The sequence below is a fragment of the Emydura macquarii genome, unplaced genomic scaffold (assembly GCF_026122565.2).
Source record: "Emydura macquarii macquarii isolate MOO-44397 ecotype Brisbane River unplaced genomic scaffold, CSIRO-AGI_Emac_v2 contig_3305, whole genome shotgun sequence".
Lineage (NCBI taxonomy): Eukaryota > Metazoa > Chordata > Testudines > Chelidae > Emydura > Emydura macquarii.
In genome coordinates, this window is record NW_027133442.1 from 7,929,857 (window position 1) to 7,957,432 (window position 27,576).

The 27,576-nt window shown below is 48.1% G+C and overlaps 1 protein-coding gene, 1 long non-coding RNA gene and 1 pseudogene across 3 annotated transcripts in view; 2 read left to right on the plus strand and 1 right to left on the minus strand.

Annotated features, from left to right (window-relative positions):
* Positions 1 to 19,155, minus strand: part of LOC137143290 (zinc finger protein 850-like) — a 52,703-nt pseudogene extending 33,548 nt beyond the window's left edge.
* Positions 1 to 25,988, plus strand: part of LOC137143264 (zinc finger protein 436-like) — a 604,313-nt gene extending 578,325 nt beyond the window's left edge. The window contains exons 1-2 of one of the 2 annotated variants that reach the window (XM_067532958.1): positions 21,196 to 21,274; positions 21,702 to 25,988. In XM_067532958.1, the coding sequence (XP_067389059.1) occupies positions 21,196 to 21,274; positions 21,702 to 22,849 (1,227 nt within the window). In that variant the 3' untranslated portion in view covers positions 22,850 to 25,988. Of the gene's footprint in view, positions 1 to 21,195; positions 21,275 to 21,701 lie in introns of those variants that run through there. The other variant, XM_067532957.1, reaches the window with a different exon arrangement.
* On the plus strand, positions 10,297 to 11,324 carry LOC137143294 (uncharacterized). The gene is made up of 2 exons (XR_010917144.1): positions 10,297 to 10,373; positions 11,258 to 11,324. It is a non-coding gene; the product is annotated as an uncharacterized lncRNA (long non-coding RNA).
* Positions 25,989 to 27,576: the final 1,588 nt, after the last annotated feature.

Below are 27,576 nucleotides of genomic sequence, written 5' to 3' on the forward strand. Positions count from 1 at the left end.
CTAGAAGGGCACAATTTAAAGGAGGGGACACATGACTGGCCCATGTGTCGCCTCTGGGAAGAACCTTCCAGCCCAACCTCCCTGAATCAGGGCAGCCAATCCCACCAGCTCCTGGGGGCTGGGGCCATAGGAGTGGGGAGCATCTCTCTCTGGACCAGTCCGGGCCTGGTTGGGGGAGATGGAGAAGGATGCTCCTCATTCAGGCTGAGCAGAGGGAACATGTTCCTGGCACCTTCCCCAGTGACCCCTTGCCCTGTGCACGGCCCAGACCACTGTGCTCTCCCTGCCCCACCAGAGTTACCTGCATGAGGGGGCTCTGTTCTTCACACACTGTGTCTCCTCCCAGCACGTTTCCAACTCGTTCCGCTGCTGTCCCTGGCAGGTGGGCAGCGGAGGGGGCGGGATGGAGCTGTGTCTGCCAGGTGAGAGTGGCTGCTCCGGATTGCTGCCTATAGGCAGCGTGGTGGCTGCTTGTGAGAGCCCGGCTGGGTTGCTGCATCTCTGCAGCTTGGCGCGTGCAGATATCTGGGGGGCATGATCCCTCCCATGCGTCGCCTCTGGCTGTTTATCTCAGACATAAGGGAAAATGCTGCTTGGAGACACCACCTTGAGGCTCTTCCTTTGGTCAGGTGCAGAACTACTGTGCATTAATGTGGTAAGCGCAGCCCCCGGCTAACAGAAATCTAGTGCAGCAGGTGTAATTAGCAAGGAGGAAGTGCCACAAGCATGTTCTCTGTGTCTCTGTGTGTTCTCTGTGTCGGTCTCTTGCTGGCCTCCTCCTCCCCAGGCCTTCCCTCCTTGTGCTTCTGATTCAAACTGATTTTCGTAAGCTCCTCAGGGCAGCGCCCCTGTCTTTTTTGTATCGATCTCTGAACACTCCACAGGTACAATACCTCTTTCACAGCAAGCTCCAAAGCACTTTACACACGTGCATAAGTGTAATTACAGATGAGGAAGTAGAGGCACAGAGAGTTTATACCTAAGGTTACATGGTGGGTCGGTGGCAGAGCCAGTAACCCAGCTCACCACTCCTGACTCCCCGGCCTAGGCCCAGTCTGTTCTGCCATGCTGCCTACTCCTGCCGTGCCCATGCATCTTCATAAACAAGTCTGCACCAGGGGATGTCCTTCCAGCCCCAGTCTTCTCTCCACTCACGTTGGACAATTGTGGACTCATTAGTCAATGTATATAAATCACAGATGCTGGAGATTAAAAAGACCAGTTAGACCTGTGATTGTGACCTGTGCATGCCTAGGGTAACCCACCTGAAAATGCCAAGGTGAAGGCAGGCTGCAAAAAGGAGAGCAGATTCTCCCAAAACTGGTGGCTAACACTGGAGTTAGATTCACCAACCAGTCACAAACAGTGCTCCTGATTCCCCACACTGATTATCAAGAAGCCCCCCACCCCAAAAAAAGAAATCACACAGCCCCCTTTATTGCATTTCAGTCTCTGGCTCCCAATCGGCAACTAGGTCAGGGATTTTCAAACTTTTTTTGCTGGGACCTCCTTTGGAAATATTTCAGACTGTGATGACCTCCCCCAAAAAGTGATGACCCCTTCCCCATGCCAGCCCAACCTTACGGGTATGCGTGGGGGCTGACATCTGATGACCCCCCCTCATAATAACCTCCCATCCCCCTCAGGGGGCATGACCCCCAGTTTGAGAACACTTGAACTACGTCCAGTAAAGAGAGAAGTTATTAAAAAACTCTATTCCCTTTACAAAATGTTCTCCTGTTCCCCAAAGGGACAGCCACTTTACAGATCAGTAGTAGTTTGGATCTTTACCCAAATTACCACGCTCTAAAACTCTAAAACTAGAGGTTTATTATAAAAGAAAAGAAAGAAACAAGATGAGAGATGTTATATGGTCAAAGCAATCAGTTACATAAATGTGACTTTAAAGTCCATACACCAAGTTCTCAGCATCAGTGGGGAGCTTGCTGGCTTGTACAGTCCCTCCGGTGTACACCCAGTACCTGGATGGATCTCAGTCCTTTGATTTACAGCTTCAGATAGAATCATAGAATATTAGAGTTGGAAGGGACCTCAGGAGGTCATCTAGTCCAACCCCCTGCTCAAAGCAGGACCAACCCCAGCTAAATAATCCCAGCCAAGGGCTTTGTCAAGCCTCAGCTTAAAAACCTCTAAAGATGGAGATTCCACCACCTCCCTAGGTAACCCATTCCAGTGCTTCACCACCCTCCTAGTGAAAAACTTTTTCCTAATGTCCAACCTAGACCTACCCCACTGCAACTTGAGACCGTTGCTCCTTGTTCTGTCATCTGCCACCACCGAGAACAGCCTAGCCCCATCCTCCCTGGAACCCTCTTTCAGGTAGTTAAAGGCTGCTATCAAATCCCCCCTCATTCTTCTCTTCTGCAGACTAAACAATCCTATTTCCCTTAGCCTCTCCTCATAAGTCTTATGCTCCAGCCCCCTAATCATTTTTGTTGCCCTCCGCTGGACTCACTCCAACTTCTCCACATCCTTGTTGTAGTGGGGGCCCCAAAACTGGACACAATACTCCAAATGCGGCCTCACCAATGCCAAATAGAGGGGAATAATCACTTCCTGCGATCTGCTGGTAATGCTCCTATTAATGCAGCCCAATATGCTATTAGCCTTCTTGGCAACCAGGGCACACTGCTGACTCATATCCAGCTTCTTATCCACTGTTACTCCCAGGTCCTTTTCTGCAGAACTGCTGCCTAGCCCGTCGGTCCCCAGTCTGTAGCTGTGCATGGATTCTTCCTTCCTAAGTGCAGGACTCTGCACTTGTCCTTGCTGAACCTCATCAGATTTCTTTTGGCCCAATCCTCCAGTTTGTTTAAGTCCTTCTGTATCCTATCCCTACCTTCCAGGATATCTAACACTCCCCCCCACTTAGTGTCATCTGCAAACTTGCTGAGGGTGCAATCTACCCCATCCTCCAGATCATTGATGAAGATGTTGAACAAAACCGACCCCAGGACTGATCCCTGCGGCACTCTGCTTGGGACTGGCTGCCAGCTAGACATGGAGCCATTGATCACTACTCGTTGAGCCCTATGCTCTAGCCAGTTCTCTATCCATTTTATAGTCCATTCATCCAACCCATACTTCTTTAACTTGCTGATAAGAATACTGTGAGAGACAGTATCAAAAGCTTTGCTAAAGTCAAGGTATATCACGTCCACCGCTTTCCCCACATCCACAGAGCCAGTCACCTCTTCATAGAAAGGAATCAGGTTGGCCAGGCATGACTTTTCCTTGGTGAGAGGGAGTTGAGTAGCTGATCCAGAGGTAAGAAGCAGGAATGAAGACAAGATGGAGATGGCTTGTTGTACATCTTGTGTTTCAAACACAAGCTCATAGCACATGGGCAGGGAAAAGCACTTGCAGTTGCAGTGCAGTCCCTCTGATTACAGGCATGTCCCTACATGTCCTGAGGACTCATAGGCATAGCCTTTGGCTTCTCTCCCTGGGCCATTGTATAGCTGACTGCCCTTGATGGGCCTTCAAGCAGACGGAAAAGGGCTGCCACTAATCTACCTGGAAGCGGGGGTGTAACCCAGTAGCACAGCACAAGCGTTTGGACACAGATCTATCACACATATCCATAACTTCCAATGCAGAGATGATATTTGCAGATAAATAATATTATCGTTCCTAGCCATTTATAACCTTTCCAATGACATGACAGAGCTTGTAAGAATCACTACAATTTTGTCATATTGGTACTAATAATATTATAAATAGTCACTCATATTCCAGACGGCATCACAAGACCATCCAATCCTTCTCCCTGTCAGTGCAGGATTGTGCCCATTTGTGCATTTATTATTATTAGGTCCGGGTGAGCTTTAGGGCTGGCCTACACTGCAGAGTTACAAAGCCAGCTTTGGGAGACAAATCAGCAGTGGGGCACACACTACAATGCTTCTCCCATCGGCACAACTCCCTCACCTTGGTGACAAAATAAAACCACCTTGACGAGAGGTGTAGAGCTTTTTGTGGCAAAGTTAGAGCGACGTGTGCTGTAACCGGGCTCCAGGAACTGTCCCACAATGCCCAGCCTGACTGCTCAGCTCACTGGTTTGAACTCTGCTGCACAGCCCTGCGTACAGCTACAGAGGCAGGCGCCTCTCCCCTTTCAAAGCCCTGGGAAGTTTTGAAATTGCTCAGCATGGGGCGCTCACACAACTACTGCCCAGGTGGGCATGCTGGCTCCCGGCAGCAAACAGGTGCTGGCCTGGACTGCAGCGGAGGGGGTGGATCGTTCTCCTGGGTTTGTGGGGAGACCCAGGCTGTGGGAGGACATGGAAGGAATCAATCCTATTCTCTACAGCAGACATGCAGGCAGTGCAGGCTGCTGCTGTGGAAGAAATGGGGAGAGACTCCTGATGTGCTGTGCAGAGCCAGAAAGGGAGGCAGGGGCTGAAGTTGGGATGTCCTCCTCCCTCCACCAGGGTACAGGTCTCCGCTGAGCTGGGGTGGGGGAGACGGGAAAACCAGCCGACTGGGCACCTGCTTCTGCCTGCTTCTGCCTCCGGCTGCTGCCTGAACTTAAAGAGACAGTCTGTGGACACAGTCACTGTCCACCAACACATGCTCCGTCTCTCTATCACTCTCTTTCTCTCTCACACACACTCACTCATCCCCCCACATTCACACACTTCTGTTCAGCAATGTCAATCTGGCTGACAGGGCACTTGAAAAGTGGCTGTCAATCTAGTAGGATGCCCATGGAATGATGGGATTCAGAAACCGGCATCATGTGACACTGTACCTGCCCCGTGAGGCACTGCCAACCCTTGCCATGGCCCGCCCTCAGAAAGAGCGGAAGTGACATCCAGCAAAATTGTGAACAGCCCGCCCAATTTTTTACCACAACAAAGATGGCGGATTTTACATTTCCGGTTCCAGTGGCCTGCAAAAAAGGGTGGATCATGCATTTCCGATTCCGGTCATGTGGCGCCGGAAGCCAAAATTCTGGAAGTGACTGGGCCCAAAACACAGTGAAACAACCTGGACGTGGGGCTGCAGCAAGCCTGCTGGGAAGAGGCGCAAAAAAAGCGACCCACACCGCTCAGCTGACAAGAAGTGCCTGGGTTGCAAATAGGCCCAAATCGACTTATAATGGGCTGCCTTGTCAAAGCACCCTGCATGCAGTTGCACAGTGGGATAGCTACCCACAGCACACTGCTCCCTGTATCGATGCAAGAGCTGGTAGTGTGAATGCACGCCACTGACACAAGGAGCATAGTGAGGACGTGCCACTGGGGTTTAATTACCTAATTTGTATTGACAAACCTCTGTAGTGTAGCCAAGGCCTTAAACGTGCCAAGCAACAGGGCTTCCCTCGGGAGATCTCGCTGAGGACATAGAGAGCTATGGTAAATTGTTCTGCAGCTTGGATCTAGAGCATTACAACTTACGATAGTGTTAAATTGCATTTTCTAGCTCTCAATGGGCAGGCGCCACGAAGTAGGAGCCTACGCCGCCTGATTCCCGGTAGTGAGCTCCTGTTGGGGGATTGCTAAACTGACACAGGTGCCTCAATGCAGCTCGGATATCGGTGCCTGCATGAGGAGCTGAGGTGCCTACCTCAGCTTTGTGGATCCTGGTGTGTTCCTGGGATTTTCTAGGTGCTGTGACACTCAGCGCTGCAACACCTAAGACCCTTCATGGCTCCCACCCATAGCCCTTTGCAGAAAGGGAGCAGCGTCATTATCTCCATTTTATCGATGGGGGAGCTGGCCAGGCAGAGTGACTTGTTGCAGTGATTGAGACTGGGAGGCAGAGCTCATTCCCAGACTTGTGTCCAGCCCCGTAGACCCTAGTTGCTATCAGGGCTTTTGCTGTCGCTTGCTTACACCGTTACTGCAGAGTGCTGCCATGGGAAATGTCAGGCGTTAATTATTGCTGTTATTTGGGTGTCACAGTTTCCATCCGCACTTCCTATCACACCGCCCTGCGCCTTTGCTGATGGAGAACCATCCCGTGGCTCTTTTGACACTTAGACACTGTTCATTTGCTTTGGCATATGGCTTTATAATTTCAGTGGAAAAACAAAACAGTCCAAAGCCATTTCTTTTTGTTTCTCTTCCCCACCAAGATCTCGTCCTCCTCTTGATTTGCATGTGAAACACAGGCGGCTTACATATGTGTGTGGGTTTTTAAAATATGTACTTCAGACAATACAATGAGGAAAATAACAAAGCCTGTGAAAGAGGAAGATACATACTTTATCTGAGACATGTTTCAAAAGGCCTGTGTGTGTAGTGGGAGCTGGACTAGCCAGAGCCTGCTATAGAGAATCACATCTCATTTCAGTTCCCCAGGATGAAAAGGTGATGCTGGCTAATTTGAACCCAGTCATTAAGGCCCCATTTCAAAACTGAGAGTCAATTAAGCTCCATTCTCCTCCCCAGCCTGTGGGCCTTGGTTTGTCATTATTAATAAAGAGTTAGGGAAATTGCTTTCACCATAAAGCTCGGGCTTTCGTTGCTGGAAGTAAAACGCTGCTCTGATTTGGTGTGATGGAAGAGGTTTCTGTGCCTGCTAGACATGAGGGTGGGAATGCCTCCCCAAAGAGAGCAGTTTAGCACTGTGGGCTAGGATGGGAGAGGCAGATTACTGACAGAACAGTAGGGGCCCAGTGGGAGTTGAGCTACGGTGGTGATCTCATTCACTGGAACGTGTGTTAGCAGAGGCTCTCTCTTTGGAAGCCGTGTGGGTATGGATTTTAGTGGTGGGGAGCACTAAGTTCCAGAGAGGCCTGTTTGAAATCTATATGAAATAGATATTACAGCATTGGTTCCAATTTCTGGAGTGACTCCATTGTAAACGTAAAGATCATTATTGCAGAACAATATTGCTTTCTGTAATGACTCCTAACTTGTGATCTCTGCTTTATGGGGAAGCTTCCCTTTTTGTCCACGTACACATTCGGGCGACATGAACTGCTCTTGTTTGCCCTCTTTATAATGTCTGTCACTTCACTGGTGAATTATACCTCTCCATCATCCCTCTGTAAGTATCATTCTCCATTTTGTGTAAGGGGAAACCGAGGCACCCACACATATGTTCTGCCCAAGATCACAAAGGAGGCAAATGGCAGAATTTCAGGGCTGTAACCAGGGTGGGGCAAGCAGGGCAGCCGCCCAGGGTGCAAAGCCGCAGGGGCAGAAAAATGAGAGGAAAAAAAAAGCGCAATAGGGGGTGCAAATATGCTTTCTCGCCCCGGACACTAAAATGCCTAGTTATGGCTCTGTTCCCCGGAGCCACCTCTTGCTGTGTCTCCCTTGCATTCAGTGTCCCCACTCACTGCCCCATTTGGGTGATTCCCCTTGGGCTGTTGATGGGGATTGACCCCTGGGAACACACAGAGGCAGGGGTAAATTGGGCTGGACCCAGGAGTCCAGGGGCTGGGACAGGAAGTCCCTAATAGCTCCACGTAAGGCAGCACCAGCTCCGCTCCGGGACGCTGGGGTTGAATGTTAACACTGTATCATATTAACACTAAAATCTCTAGTTAGCAGGAAATTATTTTTCTTAAGTTCCTTCTGTGACTGTTTCCTAAATGAAGCACAGAAGAATTAAGTTATTTACCTGAGGAGATCTGGCTATGGAATCCAGGATGCCTGACTCTGGCCCTCCCGCCCGCTCTCTCCCATTAAACCCTCCCAGGCCTGCCGAACTGTAACTAACTAGACCTACTCTTCTCCCAGAGAGTAGGCTAGAACCTGGGAGTCCTGACTCTAAGCCCCCTGCTCTGTCCACTAGATTCCACTCACTTCACAGAGGTAACATCAGAACCCAGAGTCATGAGCTTTAGCCATTGCATCATGCTGGTTTATTGAAAGGGAGAATTTAGGCTGAAATGGGTGTGACAATCTTTTCCCCTATGATCACCGCTTTTAAAGAGCTATGGTAAAACTTGTATAAAGTATGCCTTGTGAGGTATCATTTGAAAATTCATGTGTTGCTGATCATTATTGTCCTGGTAAAATATGTGTGGCAACACTGTATGTAAAGCTGTAAGATTCCACTGTGTGATATTACTCAGACATGTTCCAAGTCTGGAGAGCCAGTTCCCCAGAGACAAAAAGCTAGTCGATGTCTCAGCCAGGTGTCAACAAAATCAAATGGACCATCACCTGGGTAAGCGGCCAATCTTTGGCAGGAAAGAGGATGTGGACAAAAATCTACATCTTGACAAAGAAACTGCTAGGGGTTTCCATCCACACAGACTTTGTATCCTGAACTTCAGCTGGAGATGATTCTCAAAGATGAGAGAGAACTATAAGAAGGGAGAGCGGACAACCCAAATTATTTCTTCCTTTCTGTGATGCTGGCTGGATTAGGGGGACAATTTATATTATTTAACATCAATAGTTAAAAATTACAACAATTCATATGAGACAGGCCATGTCAGATACCATTAGAAAGGTTATAATTTGTTAAGTATGATTATATTGTTTATGTGCATATGTAATATTTGTATTGGAAGTTATGGATCTGTTTGATGTGTCTGTATTTCAACTTGTGCTGTTTCTGGGGGACACCCCAGACAGGATGGCTGCAGCACTAGCTGCTTGATGGGCCATTAAGGGAACTCAAAGGTACAACGAATCCAGGGAAAGAACCCAGGGGCTACACCTGATGAGTCACCAGGACTTACTCCTGTGATTCTGAACTCCATCTTATTTCTGTAAATTTCCACAAGCAGCATGGAAAAAGCAAAGGGACATAAAAAGGCAGCTACACCACATCCATTTTGTCTTCAGTCAGTCTTTAGTCTTCAGCCTTCACCTACCTCTGGATCAACTCATCTACAACTGAAGCTGTGAAACAAAGGACTGAGACCCATCCAGGTAATCGATGTACACCAGAGGGACTGTACAAGCCTGCAAACTTCACAATTCAACTGAAAACCTGATATATATGGACTTTCAAATCATTTGTAATGTATCTGATTGCTTTAATCATTTAACATTTCTCTTATAGTTTGTTATTTCCTTTTATAATAAACCTTTAGTTTTAGTTATTAAAGGATTGGGTGGCAGTGTGGTATTTTGGGTAAGATCCATACTTAGAATAATTTGGTAATGTGGCTGGCCCTTTGAGGTCAGGAGAACCTTTTTGGTAAAGAGCACAGAGTTTTAAATAACTGGTCTCTTTACTGGACCTAATGGCTGATTGGGAGCCAAAGACTGACAGGTAGGAAAGGGGACTGTGTATATTTTGTTTTAGCTTCTTGATAACCAGTGTGGGGAATCAGAAGCACTGTTTGTGGCTGGTTAGGGAGTCTGACTTCAGTGTCACCCACCAGTGCTGGGAGAATCTGCTCTCCTTTTGCAGTCTGTCTTGACCTTGGCATTTTCAGGTGGCTATCCTAGGCATGGACGGGTTACAGTGGCATAGTCAGCAGGATCCACAGAACCAGAACATTAGGGTTTTGGATCAGAACCCCACACTATTCCAAATTTTAAAATTTGATACTCAGAGTGTTAAAGGTTAAAGTTAGTCAGGATGAGTGATTCACGGTCAGATAAAGCAATCAGTCTGCAAGCCTTGAGAGAGAGAGAGCATCTTCAGCATGAGAAAGAAATGGCAGAATTGTACTTGTGGGAAAAACAAAAAATGGCTGAAATAGAAAGAGAAGCTGAGGAAAGAGCCCAGAGAGCTAAAAAGAGGGCCAAGCAAGCTGAAGAGAGAGCCCAGGAATGCAGAAGGCTGGAACTGGAAGCTAAGGCAAGGGTTTACAAACTTAAATGTGAAATCCAAATAATAAAAGAACAGCAGAAACTGTATCTTTCAGAAAGTCCATCTCCTCTTAACAACGATTGGGAGAATCTGCTCTCCTTTTGCAGCCTGCCCTGACCTTGGCATTTTCAGGTGGCTACCCTAGGCACGGACAGGTCACACTTTCTCTCTACCCCCGGCATCCACAACACTATAGAACAAAAGAAACATCTTTGGATTGGGGGAGGGATCCTGCTTGAAAGGAATTCAGCCAGTAAGACTCCTGAAACATGTGGTGAGAGAGAATTTGCTTTGAATTCACTTAGCTTCTTAAGTTAGGCATTAGTTGCATTTTACTTTTTTTTGGTAACCAATTCTGACTTTTATGCCTGTGGCTGGGCTCCTGTCCTGCACTGGCCTGGAAAGGGTTAAGAGGGCCTGTGGAGAGGCTACATGGTAAGTAGCCAATAGGAAGAGGTTGCATGGCAGCCAGTCGGGGCCCAGGAGGCTGGTATAAAAGGGAGCTGAAGCACACAGCACTGAGTTTGAAGAGGGAGGATTGTCAGCACCCTAGACAGCACTATGGCTGGCTACTGAGACTCAGCAGAGCTGAATGTCCTGAAGTAAGGGCAGAGGAGGTAATGGGGCTGTGGGAAAGTGGCTCAGGGAAATCTACAGAGGAGTTGAGGGAAGATGCAACAGAAGGCTGCCATACATACAGGGTCCCTGGGCCACAACCTGGAGTAGTTGGTGGGCCCTAGTTCCCTTCCCTCCTCTGCTCACCATTGGAGTTGTGGTAGGACTGTGGTGGCCACAGTGGGAAGTGGCTAGAATGAACTGCAGAATCCCCTGGAAGGGGAAGAACATGGATTGTGATTCAGTCAGAGGGTTGAGTCACAAGGTAGGCCCAGTGGAGACAGGATGGAGGGAGAGACACTCCAGAGAGGAGTGTCTGCCTGGCTGAGAACTGATTTCCCCCAGATAACCAGCAGGTGTGCCAAGGCAATTACTAGGACTCTATTAGAGTGCCTCATTACTTATATTCACTTACAATAATTGTAGTTAAATGATTTAAAGTGTTGTGTAAAATCACTGGGCTGGATTCTGCTCTCAGTGACCCTGGTGCAAATCTGGAATGACCTCACTGATGTCAATGGAGTCAGTTGGATTCTGCTCTGTCACAGTGGTTTAAATCCAGTCAAATCCTTTTGCCTTTACTGGGGTCACTCTGCATTTGTTCCAGTGTGAGATCAGAATGAGATCCTTTGAATTACTGTGTTTACATGTGAGAAACCCCCTGTTACTGGAGTGAGAGTAACTCAATAGCAGCTTGTGATTGTTTGGATTAGCAAATAGCCTCCACCTGCAGCCCAATCAGAATGCAGCCCTCACTCCACTGGTGTCAGGCAGCTTGCTCTGATTTATACCAGAGTCTGCTCCATATGCTGCTGCAATCATGGGTTACAGAAACTGATCTATGTTAAAGACTCCCCATCACTTTGTTTCCTTTTATCTCGTCCAGAAACCAGAGCACCACCCAACATGACAGAGATAGTGAATGCGCCACCATATCCCCATTTTACCCTGCAGTAATCCAAGCACTGGGATTCAAATCCTTCACACTGGCCTCTGAACTCCCACCCTTCAATTCCTGTGACTCCACTAAGGAGCTCAGTTTACCAACAAAGAATCCCTACCCCCACAGACATCTCACTTCACCACAGCTGTGATCTTCTTCTGCATGCCACAGACTTGAGGGGAAAAAAAACCAGCACACAAACTTTTAGCTCCAAATATTTATTGTCAACTCTTATATCTAACTACAGGAAGCTCCCAACACCGATAGAAAAATAGCATTACTTAAAAAAAAAAAAAATGGATAGAGAATTAAAAAAATCAGCCCTACAGAAAAATATTAGATTAATTCAAATGCCTCTCCTTAAAAGCTACATAGTATTAAGGCCCCAATCCTTCCACACGTAGATTTCGTGCATTAAGTCTTTCAACTCCTCATAATGTTAATTGAAATGTTTGGAGAGAGATCTCTGTGTTATAATGTCTCACAAAGCTGTGGAAGAGAGATCTCTGGGTTATAATGTCCTGTGAAGTTGTGGGGAAAAGATCCCTCTTTCCTGCTAAGATGAAATAATGCCATTTCCTCTACTACGCTTCTCTGTGTTTATAAAGATTCCCAAATTAAAATATGCACACCCCTCTCCTAAAAGAGAAGGGGTGAAAAAAGACTAAAAAATATTACTTAAAAAGATTATTTTAACAGTAGTCACTTCTCTAAAGCAATCTGGGTTTCCTTTGGTTTTAGAAAAGGCTTCCCCACGAGTCAAAGGAGCAAACAACTGACTTAAGAAGAGGGTGGGTGGAGGACCTGGCTAAGGAGACAGCAGAGATTCTGGCTAGTTACCTCGAAGATTCAGTGGCCACCACTCTCAAAAGTTGAGTGATTCAGAGGGTCTCAGTTTTTAGGCGAGTTACATTGGGGGAGGCTCCCTTACAAGGCAAATTATTCCCCAGAAATCATTGAGTGCTTACCCTCTGAAAATCAGGCTCAGGGTGAGTACCCCAAAATCCCTAACCAGTTTGGAAAAAATCTTAGCCATTTTTTTCTCTCCTTCTTCCCTCTTCTCTCACTCCTTTCTTCAATCACAGCTTTTCCACACCACCTCTTGATGCTGGCTTAGTATTCCATAAAACCCTGGGGTTTAGTCAATTCTCCACAGAACTGAAAAAACTAGATTTCCATTCCCTCCTCTGCTCCAACCACTAGATGCCACTTCCCCTCGAGAGCCAGGGATAGAACCCAGGTGTCCTGACTCCCGGCCCCTCCCTCCTCTAACCCACTACACCCCATTCCCCTACCAGAGCTGGGAAGACAACTCAAAAGTCCTGACTTGTAACCCTCCTCCCCTCTCCCCCAACCTACACAGCTAGAAGACCAGAAGAATAATCTTTTCTGCCTTTATTTATGTATAAATAGTTCCAGATAACTGTTGGGTTTTTATGAAGACTTCTGCCTTGCAAACATGACTCCATCAAAGCTCCCAGTGATTCCCACTGACAGCTTTGCCTGTAGAAATACAACAGGGCTGGTGTTTATTCTGTAAACCTTACAACCATCAGGATTGTATGACCTTATTTTAGTTCCCTGTGAAGCATCAGGTGAGGTGGCTCAAGTATTTAACAGAACTCCCAAGGCACAGTGTTTGCAAACTTTTAACAAAGAAGTATTTTATCCAGTGTCTGGTAGGCTGTGATGAACATGGGAATGTTGGGAATATTTTTACGATCCATATACACCTCTGTTTCCCTGTGCACTTTGTATGGCTCTACACCGAGTGTAAAAGGGAACAAGGGCTGGCAGACAGTCCCTCTATCATTCTGAGTTGGTACGAAAGTGTCATCAGGAGCAGAAAAGAATCAACACATCTGAATGAACGATCTGGAAGACCTAATGGGAGGCCCAGTGACCTTAGCTGCTGGGCCTGTAAAAAGCAGGCAACTTCCTCCCACACTCTGCAAGGAGGAAAGAGTTCAGCCTCACTGCTAATACTCAACTGGCTACATCTCTCCCTTAGAGGATAAAGTCTTCGCAGAAGACTGATCTCAGTTGGACTCACTGTGGGTATTCTCAGGGGGAAGCAGAGGGTGCTGGAGCTGGACGGCCCAATCCTGGAGTCAGGGAGGCTGTATGGCCTCCCCTGGTAGAACAGTTTGGCCTCCTGGGTCTGTCACACTAAAAGGGTTATTCCTGGGAGACTGTTAAAAGGCTGGGATATAGCACAAAGCCTATAAACCCAAGTGCGATGGGGTGTACACCCACATCAGCCCCTGAAGGGCTTAACATGGCTAGTTGGACCAATTAACCACCTAGGCTGCACCTGTTGGGGGAGCCAGGAAGCAACAAGGATTAATTAAAAGATGACGCTCACCTGGACAGGAACAGGCAGGGCTTGTAAAAAGCCAGGTAGCGACAGACAGAAAGGGGCTGCAGGGAGGTGGTCGGCAGTCACTCTCTGGGGTTCAGGAGAGAAGGGAGCCTGGCCCAGAGGGAAAGGCAAACCCAGAGGAGGGTGGAAAAAGATCTGGACAGAGACAATCTAGGAAGCAGTCCAGGGAAATAGCAGCCAAGTGTGGGACATCACCCGCTTTAGCCACTGGTTGTAGGGCCCCTAGGATGGAACATGAAGAAGAGGGCAGGCCTGGGCTCCCCTACCAGCCATTGCGGAATTGGCATCATTTATGGCAGTGAACTGGAAGATGGCTTGTACAGAGAGACTTGAGTACACAAACCTCCCCAGAAGGGGAAAACTATAGTGACCTGGCCAGAGGGCCCAGCCACAAAGAAGGAGCTGTTGAGTCCCAAGAGAGAGATGGAGTGAGCACATGCAGCAAAGGGTGTCAGACTAGCAAAGCTAATGCCCAGCTGTGGCTACAAGGAGGTGCACAAATGTTGAGTAAAGCACCCCAAAACACAGACATTTGAGTTAGATAAATATTAACACAGGCAAAGAATCTGACAGGCTTACTTTGTTGACACTTATTGAACTCAGCTACCCAAAGAGCACGTTGGAGAAAAGTCCTCATTGTTGAAGATTTGGGCCATAAATTTCAACAGTGATGGGCAGCGCCCAACTGTTAATGGTTTAGGGGGCCCAATTTTCAGAAAATGCTGAGCACCTCCACCTGAAAATTCAGTCAGGTTTCACTGTTCATACCCAGTTCTCCAGTCTTCCCAAGAGACTTCCAAGTTATACAACTCCCGAATTCCTAATGTACAAACCCCAGTCAAGTTCCCCCACCCCGGCTTTGCTTTGTCCCTCATAAAGTAGCAAAATTAAAGGGTACAATCCCCAGTTTTATTTCCCTTTCCAGGATGCGCTTACATTTCTTCTTCTGGTTGGTTGAGAAAAATAAGAGAGCAATTGTGGATCTTAATTATTGCAAACCAGATCAAGGAAAGACCTAGAGATCTATGCTCTACAGCTAACTCAGAGCATGAACAAAGCAGATGAAATGAGGGTTACTTCTAGTTTAGACAATTACTCAACAAATAAAGAATAAGAACTTTTCATCTATGAATCTCCAAATACTTCATAGAAAAGGTGGGTATCATTCTTCCCTTTTCACAGAAGAAGAAACTGAGGCACAGAAAGGTAAAGTGCCAGAGCTGGGTGTCGAACCCAGATGTCCTGTTTCGCAGGGCCCCTACTCTAAACTACACACCTATCTACAACTTCTCAATTCATCTTCTATAACCAACATGTAGTTGGGAATCTGATTTACCAGTTCTGGCTCCCTGCCCTCTCTGTTATCACTCATTATACCAGCCTTTCCTCCCTAAGGACAGAATCCAGGAGTCCTGACTCAGAGCCCCCTGCTCTATTAGACTCCTCTATGCTATCAAAGCCAGGAGAAGTCCCTTTTCCCAGTCCCCCTGCTCTAAAGCACACAGAGAATCTAGGGTCCTGACTCCCAGCTCTAATCACTAAACCTCACTATGTTTGCTTATTTCCTCTCTACAAATCCCAGTGGCGCACATCAAAGCTGGACAATTTGCTTAAGCACTTCCTGCCATTTTGTGATCCTCGTCAAGTGCTTCAGCACTGTGATCCACCGGAAGGGGGGCCTTCAGATCAGGCTTGCAGCTTGTTGCTGGCAAAAGGGTACTGTCACGCACTGGGGGTGGGACCCATGGCACCCAAGATGGATTGGTTTGTTTTGCTGAGCAATGAGGGTAGGAAGAGTGGATGCCTATTCCCTTTATAAAGGTGCCCTTTTCCCCCAAGGAGGCACATCAATGTCCTTTATAGAGGCCCCCATTCCTCAAAACATATCAATTTCACCCTCTAGAAAGCCACCAGTGCCCCTCTCTTCATCAGCTGGGTGTCTACTTGGCATGCGTCCTCTGGTGTTTCATGAGGGCAGAGCTATCTCCAAAACCCTTCCCACAGTCGGTGCACTTGTAGGGCCGCTCTCCGGTGTGGGTGCGCCGGTGGTTGTTGAGCTTGGAGCTATCGATGAAGCACTTTCCGCACTCGGGGCATTTGTAGGGGCGCTCTCCAGTGTGGATGCGCTGGTGTTTCATCAGGGATGAGTTGCAGCCAAAGCTCTTCCCGCAGTCGATGCACTTGTAAGGCTTTTCGCCACGGTGGATTCGCCGGTGCTCGACCAGGTGGGAGCTGACACTGAAGCGCTTCCCACACTCAGTGCACTCGTAGGGCCGCTCACCACGGTGGATGCGCCGGTGCTGCATGAGCGACGAACTCTGGTTGAAGGTTTTGCCACACTCGGGGCAGCTGTAGGGTCTCTCTCCGGTGTGGATGCGCCGGTGCTTGATGAGGTTGGAGCTCTGGCTGAAGCTTTTCCCGCAGTGGGCACAGCTGTAGGGCTTCTCTCCGGTGTGGATGCGCCGGTGCTGGCTCAAGTTGGAACTGCTGCTGAAGCTTTTGCCGCACTCGGCACAGCTGTAGGGCTTTTCGCCTGTATGGGTGCGGACGTGCTGGGCGAAGGAGCCCAGGCTGAAGCTCTTCCCGCACTCGCTGCAGATGAAGGGCTGCTCCCCGATGTGGGTGCGGAAATGCTTCACCAGGGTGTAGTTGCGGTTGAAGCTCTTCCCGCACTCGGTGCACTGGTAAGGCCGCTCACCCGTGTGGATGCGCTGGTGCTGGAAGAGGTGGGAACTCTGGCTGAAGCTCTTTTCACACTGGCCGCACTTGTAGGGGCGCTCCCCTGTGTGGATGCGCTGGTGCTCCAGAAGGTTGGAACTGAGGACAAAGCTCTTCCCGCACTCGGTGCACTTGTAGGGCTTCTGGCCTGTGTGGATGCGCTGGTGTTGGATGAGGTGGGAGCTCTGCCTGAAGCTCTTCCCGCAGTCCAAGCAGCTGTAGGGGCTCTCCCCTGGCTGGGTTTGGTTGTGCTCCATCACCACCGTGATGTCGGTCGCATCCGGAGATAGTGTGTCTATCTCTTCCTTCCATCCAGCCCCACTGCCTTCTTCCCACTCAGCACTCCAGGATGTCCCATGTGGCTCTGTTCCCGCAGGCCCTTCCTGCTCGGGATTCTCTTCCTTTATCATGGCACCTAGTGGGAGAGAGGGAGAATCTAGATGGGGCTTGTTCACTGTGCTGGGGAGAGAGGATTAGCACACCTGATGGGTACAAAGTGAATTTCCTCAAACCCTTCCCCAGAGGGGAAGTGGTTCTGCTCCAAAGGTCCAGTTAAGCCCTCCCCTCCATGAGCTTTCCTCTGAGGGCTCAAGTATTTAATGATGGGCTCTGCAATCTAGGAGATAAAGGTCTAACAAGATCCAAAGCCCGGAAGTTCAGGCTAGACAAATTCAGACTGGAAATATGGTGTAAACGTTGAACAGGGAGGGGAATTAACCATCTAGACAACTTACCCAGGGTCAAGATGGATTCTCCACCTTTGGCAACTTTTAAATCAAGAAAGGATTCTCTGAGAAAATATTTGCTCTAGTTCAAAGCAATTATTTTGGGGAAGTTCAACAGAAGATGAGACCAGATAAATCACAACGGTCCTTTCTGACTTTGGGCTCTATGACTGTAGGACACTGAGTGAGACACAGGGCAGAACAAACTCACGCTGGAAATTAGAAGAAGGTTCCTAACCATCCGAGAGGTGAGGTTCTGGAACAGACTCCCAGTTGGGGATGGGGAATAACAATTAATTTTAAGAGAGCTGGACAAAGTTGAGTGCAAATATCTGATGGGGTAGCTTGTGATGGTGGGGCTCAGAGGCCCTAGGGCTCACCTGTAGTTTGTCTTATGTTCCTAAAAGCTCAAACTTCAGGGTTACAGTCGTTCATGAGCGGAAGTGAGGGAGGGAGCTTTTCCCCCCAGTGTATTCTGGGAGGTTGATTATGGGGTTTTGGGGGGTTTTGTTTGGGTCCTTCATCCTCTGAAATGCTGGAGATGGGACACTGGAGCAGTGGGGCTGGGCTCTGAGGTGGCACCGCACATTCTCTCTCTTTCTGGGTCATACTCACAGGCTCAGTCTAAAGCAGGGGCTCTCAATCTTTCCTGACTACTGGTCCCCTTTCCAGAAGCTGATTAGTCTTGTGTAACCCCAAGTTTCACCTCACTTAAAAACTACTTGCTTACAAAATCAGACATAGGAATACAAACGTGTCACAGCACACTATTCCTGAAAAATTGCTTAGGTTCTCAATCTGACCATATAATTATAAAAGAAATAGATTGGAATATAAATATTGTAGTTACATTTCTGTGTATAGAATATAGAGCAGTATAAACAAGTCATTGTATGAAAGTTTAGTTTGTACTGTCTTCGCTAGTGCTTTTTATGTAGCCTGTTGTAAAACTAGGCAAATATCTAGATGAGTTGGGCCCTGGAAAACCTCTGCATACTCCCTGGGGTATGCATACCCCTGGCTGAGAACCACTAGTTTAATTGATCACCACTAATGGGTGAGGAACAAATTTCCCCCCACATCAGACAGGCAGAGCCCTTGGGGTTTTTCTGCCTTCCTCTTAGTTTTGTGTGGTGGATGTGGATCACTTGCTAGGATCATCTGGGGATCTCTCACTTGATTATTTCCCGGCTGTTGCGGGGGGCCACAGGCACTGGTGCACCTCGGTCCCTCCTATTTGCTGCCTGTGGCATGTTATAGTTTAGTCTCCTGTGGGCTGTAATGCTTTGGTTAAATTCCATTGCTGGGATATGGAGGTGCTGGGTGGCATTGATGGCCTGCGATATATTGGAGGACAGATTAGATTGAGGGATAGTCAATTATTTTTTATGTCAAGATCTACATTTCTTGGTCAAGCTATAGTCAAGGTCCAGACTCCAGAGAAAATAATAATTAAAACATTTATAATAATAATGATAAAAAGTAAATAAAAAGATTTCAGGGTCCGTTCAAAAGTGTGTGGTGGTCCGGATTTGGCTGGCGGTCTGCCTATTGACTACTCCTGGATTTGAGGAGCTGGTGCTCTCCTCTGGCCTTAAACACTAGGACAATAACGGGGGGAGCTCCCAGTGGCTTTGCTGGGCTCCCTTCAGCTCATGAATTGCCATACCAACCTACATAATTTGACACCATTTTTGCCACCTCTTGGCTCCCCCACCTTTGCAGATCACTGACCCTACAGGTTTGGGGGGCAATTCTCTGGCCTGACCAGACATCTGATTCCCCCAGAACCCCTACTGGCCTTCGCCATCCACAGATCTAGCACGGCCTGATAGATTCACGGAGGTTTTTCCTCACCTCTGGGGATCTCCCTTCCCTCAGCGCCCTGGAGATCCAGGACCCTCAGCTCTTCCCCTCGCTCCATCGGGGAGATCGCGAGTTCAGGGACAGGGAATCCTGCCTGCGGCTGCGGGGAAGGAAAGAGGGGAAGTAAGTCCTGGTTTGATAAATCACCATTAGCCCTTCAAAGAGCCACCCGACCCTTCCCGTTGGGCTGCCCCGGATTGCAGGGGGACCTGGCTGGGCTCAGCGGCACAGACCCCACGTGCTGCCCCGGAGCTGGTCCCAGCCCCACTTCGGCTCCGATCCCCTGGTCATTGTGGCCGCTTCCTCTAGGCAGCGATTTCCTGCCTCGGCCGCTGTCTCCCTCCCCCCGCCCCCGAGGCTGCCTCTTGTCTCCCGGCGCCCCGCTCACCGCCCGGCCGGGGCGATCCCCGGGGCTGCTCGCGGGGGAGGGAGGCGAGCGGGAGGACGTAGTGATGGGGCTGGGGGGCTGCACAGGAAGGTCCCTGCGCTATTCCAGCCCCCGATGGTGGCACGGCACCATGTGCTCCGGGAGGGGAAGGGGAGGGGACGGGGAGTGTGTGTGGGGTTAACCCTTCTCCGCCTCCAGCCCAGCCTGCTGCTGTGTAGTTTGGTTCCCACCCGGAGCGGGGTGTCTGGGCTGGTCGATCCCTTGCTGGGCGAGAGAGCAGAGCAGAGTCCAGCCCAGGACACTTTTCCTGGCATGGGGGGAACCGACCGGCGTGACTGACGCGTATTTAAACGGTGCAGGGCTGCGAACGACAGCAAAGGGACCCAGAAGTGCCCCTCGCTGCGCTCTGTGCTCCCCAGTCACTACCTGGCCTGATCCCAGCCAGCTGAGGCTGCAGCAGAATATGGTGTGTGTGCGTGCAATCAGTGGGGGGTGCGTGCAGTCCTTGTGAGTGTGTTAGATGTGTGTACCGTGAGTGTGCATGTGTGTTGTGTGTGCAATGAGTTTTGTGTGTGGTGTGTGTGCAATCAATGCGGATGTGTGCAGTCCTTGTGAGTGTGGTGTGAGAGCAGTATGGGTGCGTGTAATCCTTGTGTGAGTGTGTGGGGATGTGTGCAATCAGTGTGTTTTTGTGTCTACACAGGACGTTCATGCATATGTGTAGCCGTAGCCAGTCTGTGCAGATGACATCCGTGCTGTGTGAGTCTACTGGGGATCTGCAAAGAATAAGCATTTGGGCTGGCATGTATAATTTTGCAAGTACGGTATCTGATGGACAAGGAAGGCTTTGTGTGTGTGTCTGTAGGCAGAGTATAAGAGTGTAATCAAGATGTGTGTTGTGTGTGTGTATACAGCAGGGGTGTGCCTTAAATCAGTGTGTGTGAAGTCAGGGTTAGTGTGTGCAGTGTCTGCAGTCAATGGATGGGTGTGTGTGTGTGATACATTCTGATTCATCCATTCCAAGGCCAGAGGGAACCATTGTGATAATCTAATTAGTCTCACCTCCAGTGTAACAGGCCAGAGACCTTCCCCAAACTAAACCCTACAGGCCAACCTGTGTGTGTGTGTGTGTGTGTGTGTGTGTGCGCCATGAATGCACGTAGATAGCGTGTGGACTGTGTGCATTCAATCAGCCAATGTGTGCACTTGTATTTTCGGGTTCAAATCCAGACCTCGGCCTGGGTTTGCCTGGAGGACCCATGGAGAAGCACCGAGCAGAGAAGCCAGACAGATGGGATTGGAGAATTGGAGCACGGGAGAATTATGGGTTAAAACCACCAATTTCTTAAACCCTCCCCTTCCCAGGCGGGGCCTTAAGGGGCTGTAAATAGTGCAGGGACCTTCCCGTCCTCCTCTCTCCCAGCGTCCCAGTCATTTGGGTCCCACCAACCCCGGCTCCCTCCCAGACCTTCCTGTGTGCAGGGGTAAGTCTCTGTCTGCAGCCCCGACCCAGAGCCAGGAGGGAATCGCCCCTGCCGGGCGGTGAGTGTGGGAGTGCAGCGAGAAGAAGCTCTCGGGAGGAAGAGAAACAACAGCAGAGGCAGGATATCGCTGCCGCGAGGAAGCGGCTGCAGCGACAAGGGGATCCGAGTCCGACCTGTGGGACTGGAGAGGTCCCCCGCCAGCCAGCTCCGGGGCGGCCCGAGGGGGAAGTGTTTAATGATTATCTACCAAACCAGGACTTCCCCTCTTTCCTCCCCTGCAGGCAGGATTCCTGGTCCTTTACTGCGGGGTCTCCTGGATGGAGCAAGGGGAAGAATCATACAGCCAGGATCTCCGGGGCTCCGAGGAAAGGCAGATCCTGACAGTCACTTGCACAGGTGAGGAGCGAGCGATGCTGGCTTGGGGACCCTCCACGAACTTCAGCAAGTGCGCCCAGGGTGCCATCCTAGAGCCAGAGCTGGTCATCTAGTCCTATCAAACCCAGGTCAGAGAATCACCCCCAGGCCAGCAGGGCTAGTGGCCATCTGCCACAAAGCCGGATGAGCCACATGGTGACAAAATTGGCATCAAGTTACTTAGGTTAGTTTGGCAATTCAGGAGAGTGAAAGGATCCCAGCAAAGCCACTGGGCGCCCTCCCAGTTCTGTCTGGTCTTGCTCAGCATCATCTCCAGCAGGTCCTTGTTGTTGTGGCAGGTGTCACTCTGGCCAGAGTTCTCTCCTCCCCCCAGCCTTTCTCTGAAGGTTTGGAAGAGAGGGTGGTTCTGCTTGGGAACAACCTCATCTGGATTCTGTCTGTTTCCCAGCAGGTGCAGGAACGGAGGAGATTCCCCGGCAGGAAGAGGGTGTGGGAGCAGACCCACATGGGATGTCCCAAAGCCCTGAGCAGGAAGATGCCAGCAGGCCAGGATTGCAGGCGGGAGACCCCCTGCGGGAGAGACCTGATGAGTGTGAAGACTATGGGATCCCTGAAAACATAGTTATTCTTGAAACCATCTATATGGGCGAGAGACCCTATAAATGTCTCGTCTGTGGGAAGAGCTTCAGCCAGAGCTCCCACCTTGTCCAGCACCAGCGCATCCACACAGGGGAGCGACCCTACAACTGTCCCGACTGCGGGAAGAGCTTCAACCAGAGCTCCCACCTGGCCCAGCACCAACGCATCCACACCGGGGAGCGGCCCTACAAGTGCACTGAATGCGGGAAGAGCTTCAACCGCAGCCACACGCTGGCCAAGCATGTCCGCACCCACATGGGCTCGCAGCCCTACATCTGTCCTGAGTGTGGGAAGAGCTTCTGCCTCAGCTCCTTCCCCCAGCACTTGCGGTCCCACCTGCCGGGGAAGCTGTACACCTGCCCTGACTGCGGGAAAGCCTTCAGCAGCAGCTCCAACCTGGCCCAGCACCAGCGCACCCACACGGGCGAGCGACCCTACAAATGCTCAGACTGTGGGAAAGGCTTCAGCCAGAGCTCCAACCTAGTGAAACATCAGCGTACCCACACAGGGGAGAAGCCTTACAAATGCCCAGAATGTGGGAAGTGCTTCAGCCAGAGTTCCACCCTCATCCAGCACAGGCGGATTCACCGGGGCGAGCGCCCCTACAAGTGTCCTGAGTGCGGGAAGAGCTTTGGCCTCAACTCCTCGCTGGGGAAGCACCTGCGCATCCACACTGGGGAGCGGCCCTACAAATGCACGGAGTGCGGGAAGAGCTTCAACCTCAGTGCAAACCTCATTCAGCACCAGAGGATCCATCGTGGCGAGCGGCCCTATGAATGTCCCGAGTGTGGGAAGTGCTTCAATCTGAAGTCCACCCTGGTCAAACACCTGCGCACCCACACAGGAGAGAGACCCTATAAATGCACCAAGTGTGGGAGGAGTTTCATCGACAGCTCCAAGCTCAGCAAACATGCAAGAACCCACACGGCAGAGAATTCTCCCCAAGAGGTGCAATAAGCTGCCTGGGTGGCAGGATCTGAGAAGGAGCTCATTTTTGGCCCTGCTGCGACTGCTGCTGGAATACTGGTTCCAGTCCTGGAGCCCACAATTCAAGAAGGATGTTGATAGATTGGAGAGGGCTCAGAGAAGAACAATTATGGGGGGGGTCACGAGAATGATTAAAGGATTGGAAAACCTGGCTTATAGTGACAGACTCACGGAGGTCAATCTATTTAGCTCTACAAAGAGCAGGTTAAGGCATGACTTGGTTACAGTCTGAAGAGTTTAAAGTACTTATAATCTAGCAGAGAAAGGTTGAACTCGATCCAATGGCTGGAAGTTGAAGCTAGATAAATTCAGACTAGAAACCAGGCCCAATTTTTTAACACGGAGGGTAATTAGCCATTGGAGAAATTTGCCAAGAGTCATGGTGGATTCTCCAGCATTGGCAAATTTAAAATCATGATTGGATGTTTTTCTAAAAGATCTGCTCTTGTTCAAAAGGGGATTAATTCAAGGAAGCTCTCTGGCCTGTGGTACACAGGAGGTCAGACTAGATGATCACAATGGTTTCTTCTGGCCTTGGGCTGTATGAATATGTAATGGACAATTTTTCCCATGACTAGGCCAGAAATTAGATGCCCCAAAAGAATCTGTGACACTCCATTGCCCTGTGCAGAACCATAGATTTCAAGGCCAGCAGGATCCATCTAGCCTGACCTCCTGTATAACACAGACTAGAAAACCTTACCCAGTGATTCCTGCATCCAGTCAAGTGACCTGTGATTCCACTAGAACGTGGCCAAGATTTTTCAAAAGCGACTAGTGATTTTTTTGGGGGTACTTCTCTCTTTGGCTGATCAGTTTGAGACCCCTTTTAAAGGTGGGCAGTTTTTCAGAAGGTGCTGAACACCCGCTCTCTGAAAACCAATTCCTTCAATATGTCTCAAAGAAATGTAGGACTGGAAGGGCCCTGTTTGGGGTCATGAAGTCAACTCCATGTTGTCGCAGGCCATCCCATCATGTTATCCTTCTCCATAAATTTATCCAGATCCATCTTCAAACCAGTTAGGGTGTTTCCTCCTATTGGGAGGCTGATCCAGAACCTCCCTTCTCTGAAGGTCAGAAACCTTCTTCTCATTTCCAGCCTACGCTAATTCCAGGCCAGTTTGTCCCCATCTGTCCTTGTGCCAATGTTGTCCTTTAGCTTCAGTAGCTTTTCTTCTTCTCTGGTGTTTTCCTCGATATATTTAGAGAGTGCAGTCAGATCCCCTTTCAACCTGCATTTGAGGTAGGTATGGAAGGATTAGATTTTTATCAGTAAATGTCAAATTCACCACACACATAAACCATCAACAAAATATTTCTATCAGTAATAATTTAAATTTTACACATAGGCAAAATAAGAAAAATAGCTGCTTGAGAATTTATTAGAGTAAAAATCCACTGATTTAGATTACTGAATTGGGCTTGTTACAAATGGACTAAGGACTGAACAGTAAAAACAGGTATGATTTGTTGCTTTAAGGATATTTTCTTTGTCTGTTGCGATGTGATATTGACAGTCTGTGTTTTAACGGTTTATAAAACTTTAACTTTTTGACTGTCAATGGCTATTGTCTTCAAATAATTGTCTGTCCCCCCAGTAGTTTTGCACATCTGTGAAAATTTAAATAGATAAAAATCTCAAATAGTGCTTAAAAATAAACACTGATATTATCCATAAAAATTATATATTAAAAAGAAATAAAATTCTGAAAAGCCTAGTTTTAGGGTAACCAAGCTCAGTTCTTTCAGTCTCCTCTCATAAACCAGGCCCTCCATTCCTCTGATCATCCTAGCAGCGTTCTCTGCACCTGCTCCAGTTTGAATTCATCTATCTTGACCACAGGTAACCAGAACTGGACACAGTGTTCCAGTTGTGGTTTCACCAATGCCTTGGCTTCTCCCAAAATCATTAATCCCTTTTGAAAATGTTGACCACTGCATCTTTGAGAGAAGCCAGCCTTATCTGGATTGGTAGGTCCACCCCATCCTTTGGGGAATTGTTCTGATGTGGTATCATTTTTCTGACTGTGAACAACTGCAAGGCAATAGAGACTCAGGGATCACAGATTTAAGGAGAGGCAAAAGGAGAGAAATCTAGTTGTGATCCAGCATCGTGAAACTTCAGTCAAATGAAATATAATGGGCTAGATCCTCAGCTGGTGGAAATCTGACTTACACAACCTGATAGTCAAACCTCAAGATGGTTGTGTAGTCCGGTTACTGATCTACAGAGGATGCAAGTCTGTTATAGCACGCTGGCTCTTTCGCTCAAAGCTGTTGCTATTCACAGTTGTAGCTTTGGCGGTCCCTCCTTCAGTTCCATTGCAGGCTAAAATAGCAGCCATCTTGATTGGATCAAGTGTAAATAAAATGGCTGCATCTGCCTTCAGATGAAAAAAATTGAGGGGGCAGGTCACACTTCAGTGAAATAACATTCAAGTGACTTGGCAAAATGTCATCACTATTATTTTTAACTTTAATATATTCAAAATGCTCTTTAGCCCCTTGTGGAAAGATCTATAGCTATAAGGGAACAAATACCTCAAGAAACAGTGCTTAATTTGAAAATGCATCTTTTGCTTGGGGCTATCTTAAGAACAAAAGGAAGAATTTCTTTTTAGAAACAGAGATCTGTTTGTAAAATATGTCTTTCACATGAAAAAGTCCTTAAAAGCCATGAGGAAACACAAATCTATCTTTAGAAACAATGACTGAAGTGAAAATGCATCTTTCACCTGCCTAGGTCTTTAAAAATGATAATAAGGAAGTGCAAATCTTTGAAAACAAGGATCCATCTGGCAAATGTGTAAAATTCCATTTTGGATGCAAATTTTAAGGTCACATTAAATTTGAATTTTTAAAAACTGACTCACTTGTGGGGAAAAATACCCCCTTTCTAATACAGTCTATTTTGGGTGCTGATTCAACAAAGGACTTAAGTATATGATTAATTTTAAGTATGTGTGCAACTTTAAGTATCCAAATAGACCTTTTGATTACAGTGGGACTGCTTGGGTATTTAAAATTAAACATTTGAGTGCTTTGCTCAGTAATGATGGGAGTATTCACCTGTTTAAAAGCTGTGCTGGATCAAGGTTTCTGAATTAAAAAGAAAAATCCGTATTAAAAATTGCTTTTTGTTCCTGTGCTGATATCTGCAAGGGTAAAAGGTAAAACTGACCAGAGGACTATACATGGTGGGGACAGTGAAATTGAAAAGACACAAAATCCATTAAATCCGCAAACTAAGTTGGAAAAAGATAGAAGAGAAATATATGTATATTTTCCCCTAATTCCTTTGGCTTCTAGTGATGGTAGATGCCACTTAAAACTATAGTAGGGTCAAATTTTTCTGACTTTCTGAAGTGGGATCAGAAACAAAAAATTTTAAGCTGATTTTATGATTTGATGTGTTCTGAAAGCAAGGTGAACTTTCTGGGAAAATCTCACCTTCACGCTTTGTGGGTCTGCTAGATTTTTCTGTCTGTTTTTCTACTATGAAAGAGATTCAGGTATTTCTGTAGCCGTTTTGAGAGCCATTATAATTCAAGAGTCCAGGAGTTCTGAAGGACCGGGACTTTAATTCTATGCAGCTGAAGAAGAGGCAATGGGGTGTAGTGGATAGAGACTGAGACTTAAAGATCTGGTTTCTATTCCCCGCTCTGTCACTGGCCTGCTCGGTGACCCTGAGGAAGGCATTTCCCCTCTTTGTGCCTTGGTTTCCCCATTTGTAAAATGGGAAGTGTGAGATCTGATGAAAAGAGCTATAGAAGAGACAGATAGTGTTAATAATTTTTCTGTAGGGATCATTTTGAATTCTGCTCTGTAGCCATTTTTTTGGTATTCCTATTTTTCTATCAGTCCCCAGAGCTTCCTGTAGACAGATCCACCCAGTAACAATGAATATTTAGAGAGGTTGGAGGTGGTGTTATCTTTGTTTTGGACACAATGTTTATTGCTCTTCAAGGAGCAATATTAAAATAAGTTCTTGGCTTTAATAGGATAATCCTTTGTCCCTGCAGATTAGCCACAAATCTAATCTGGGGTAACTGAGATCAGAATCCAGCCCTGACTCCACTGGTGTCAGTGTGGACATTCCAGATTTAGACCAGGGTCACCTAGATCAGAATCTGGCTCTGACTCCATTGATGTCAATGTGGTTGCTGAATCACTGACTCCAGCCCAGTGATTTAAAAAATTTACATGGTAATTTAAATCATGGAATGAGCAGACGCTGGTGAAAGTAGATGAGGGTAGAAATTTTACCCCTACATTGGCCTAAATTCTGTTTTCTGTTATATAAGCATTTTGATGTGAATAGGTGTTGCATGCAGCATCTGTCCCATATTTCTTTTTCTTTGTTTGCTTGCTTTTGGTCAGATCCATTTCTAATCCCTGCAGTTTGTTTATCTCTCTCCAGGATGGAGGGGCTCAGAGATGAGCCAAAAGGATTATATACACAGGGACTATAACCTCTGTTCTCAGATTGAGGAATAGGACATTTGGCCTCTCCTGCCAGGGGCACTGGCTCCATTTCAGCCCAGGGCGGGGAAGTGGCTGGCTCACAGGGGGTGAGGAATGGGTCAGAAGGACTTTCCCTTCTTGGTGGTACTGGGTGTGATCTGGCCTCAGAGCAGGGGAACTGGTTGGCTCAGGGGGTTAGGGAAAGGGATACGGGGCCTTACGGAGTGACTCTC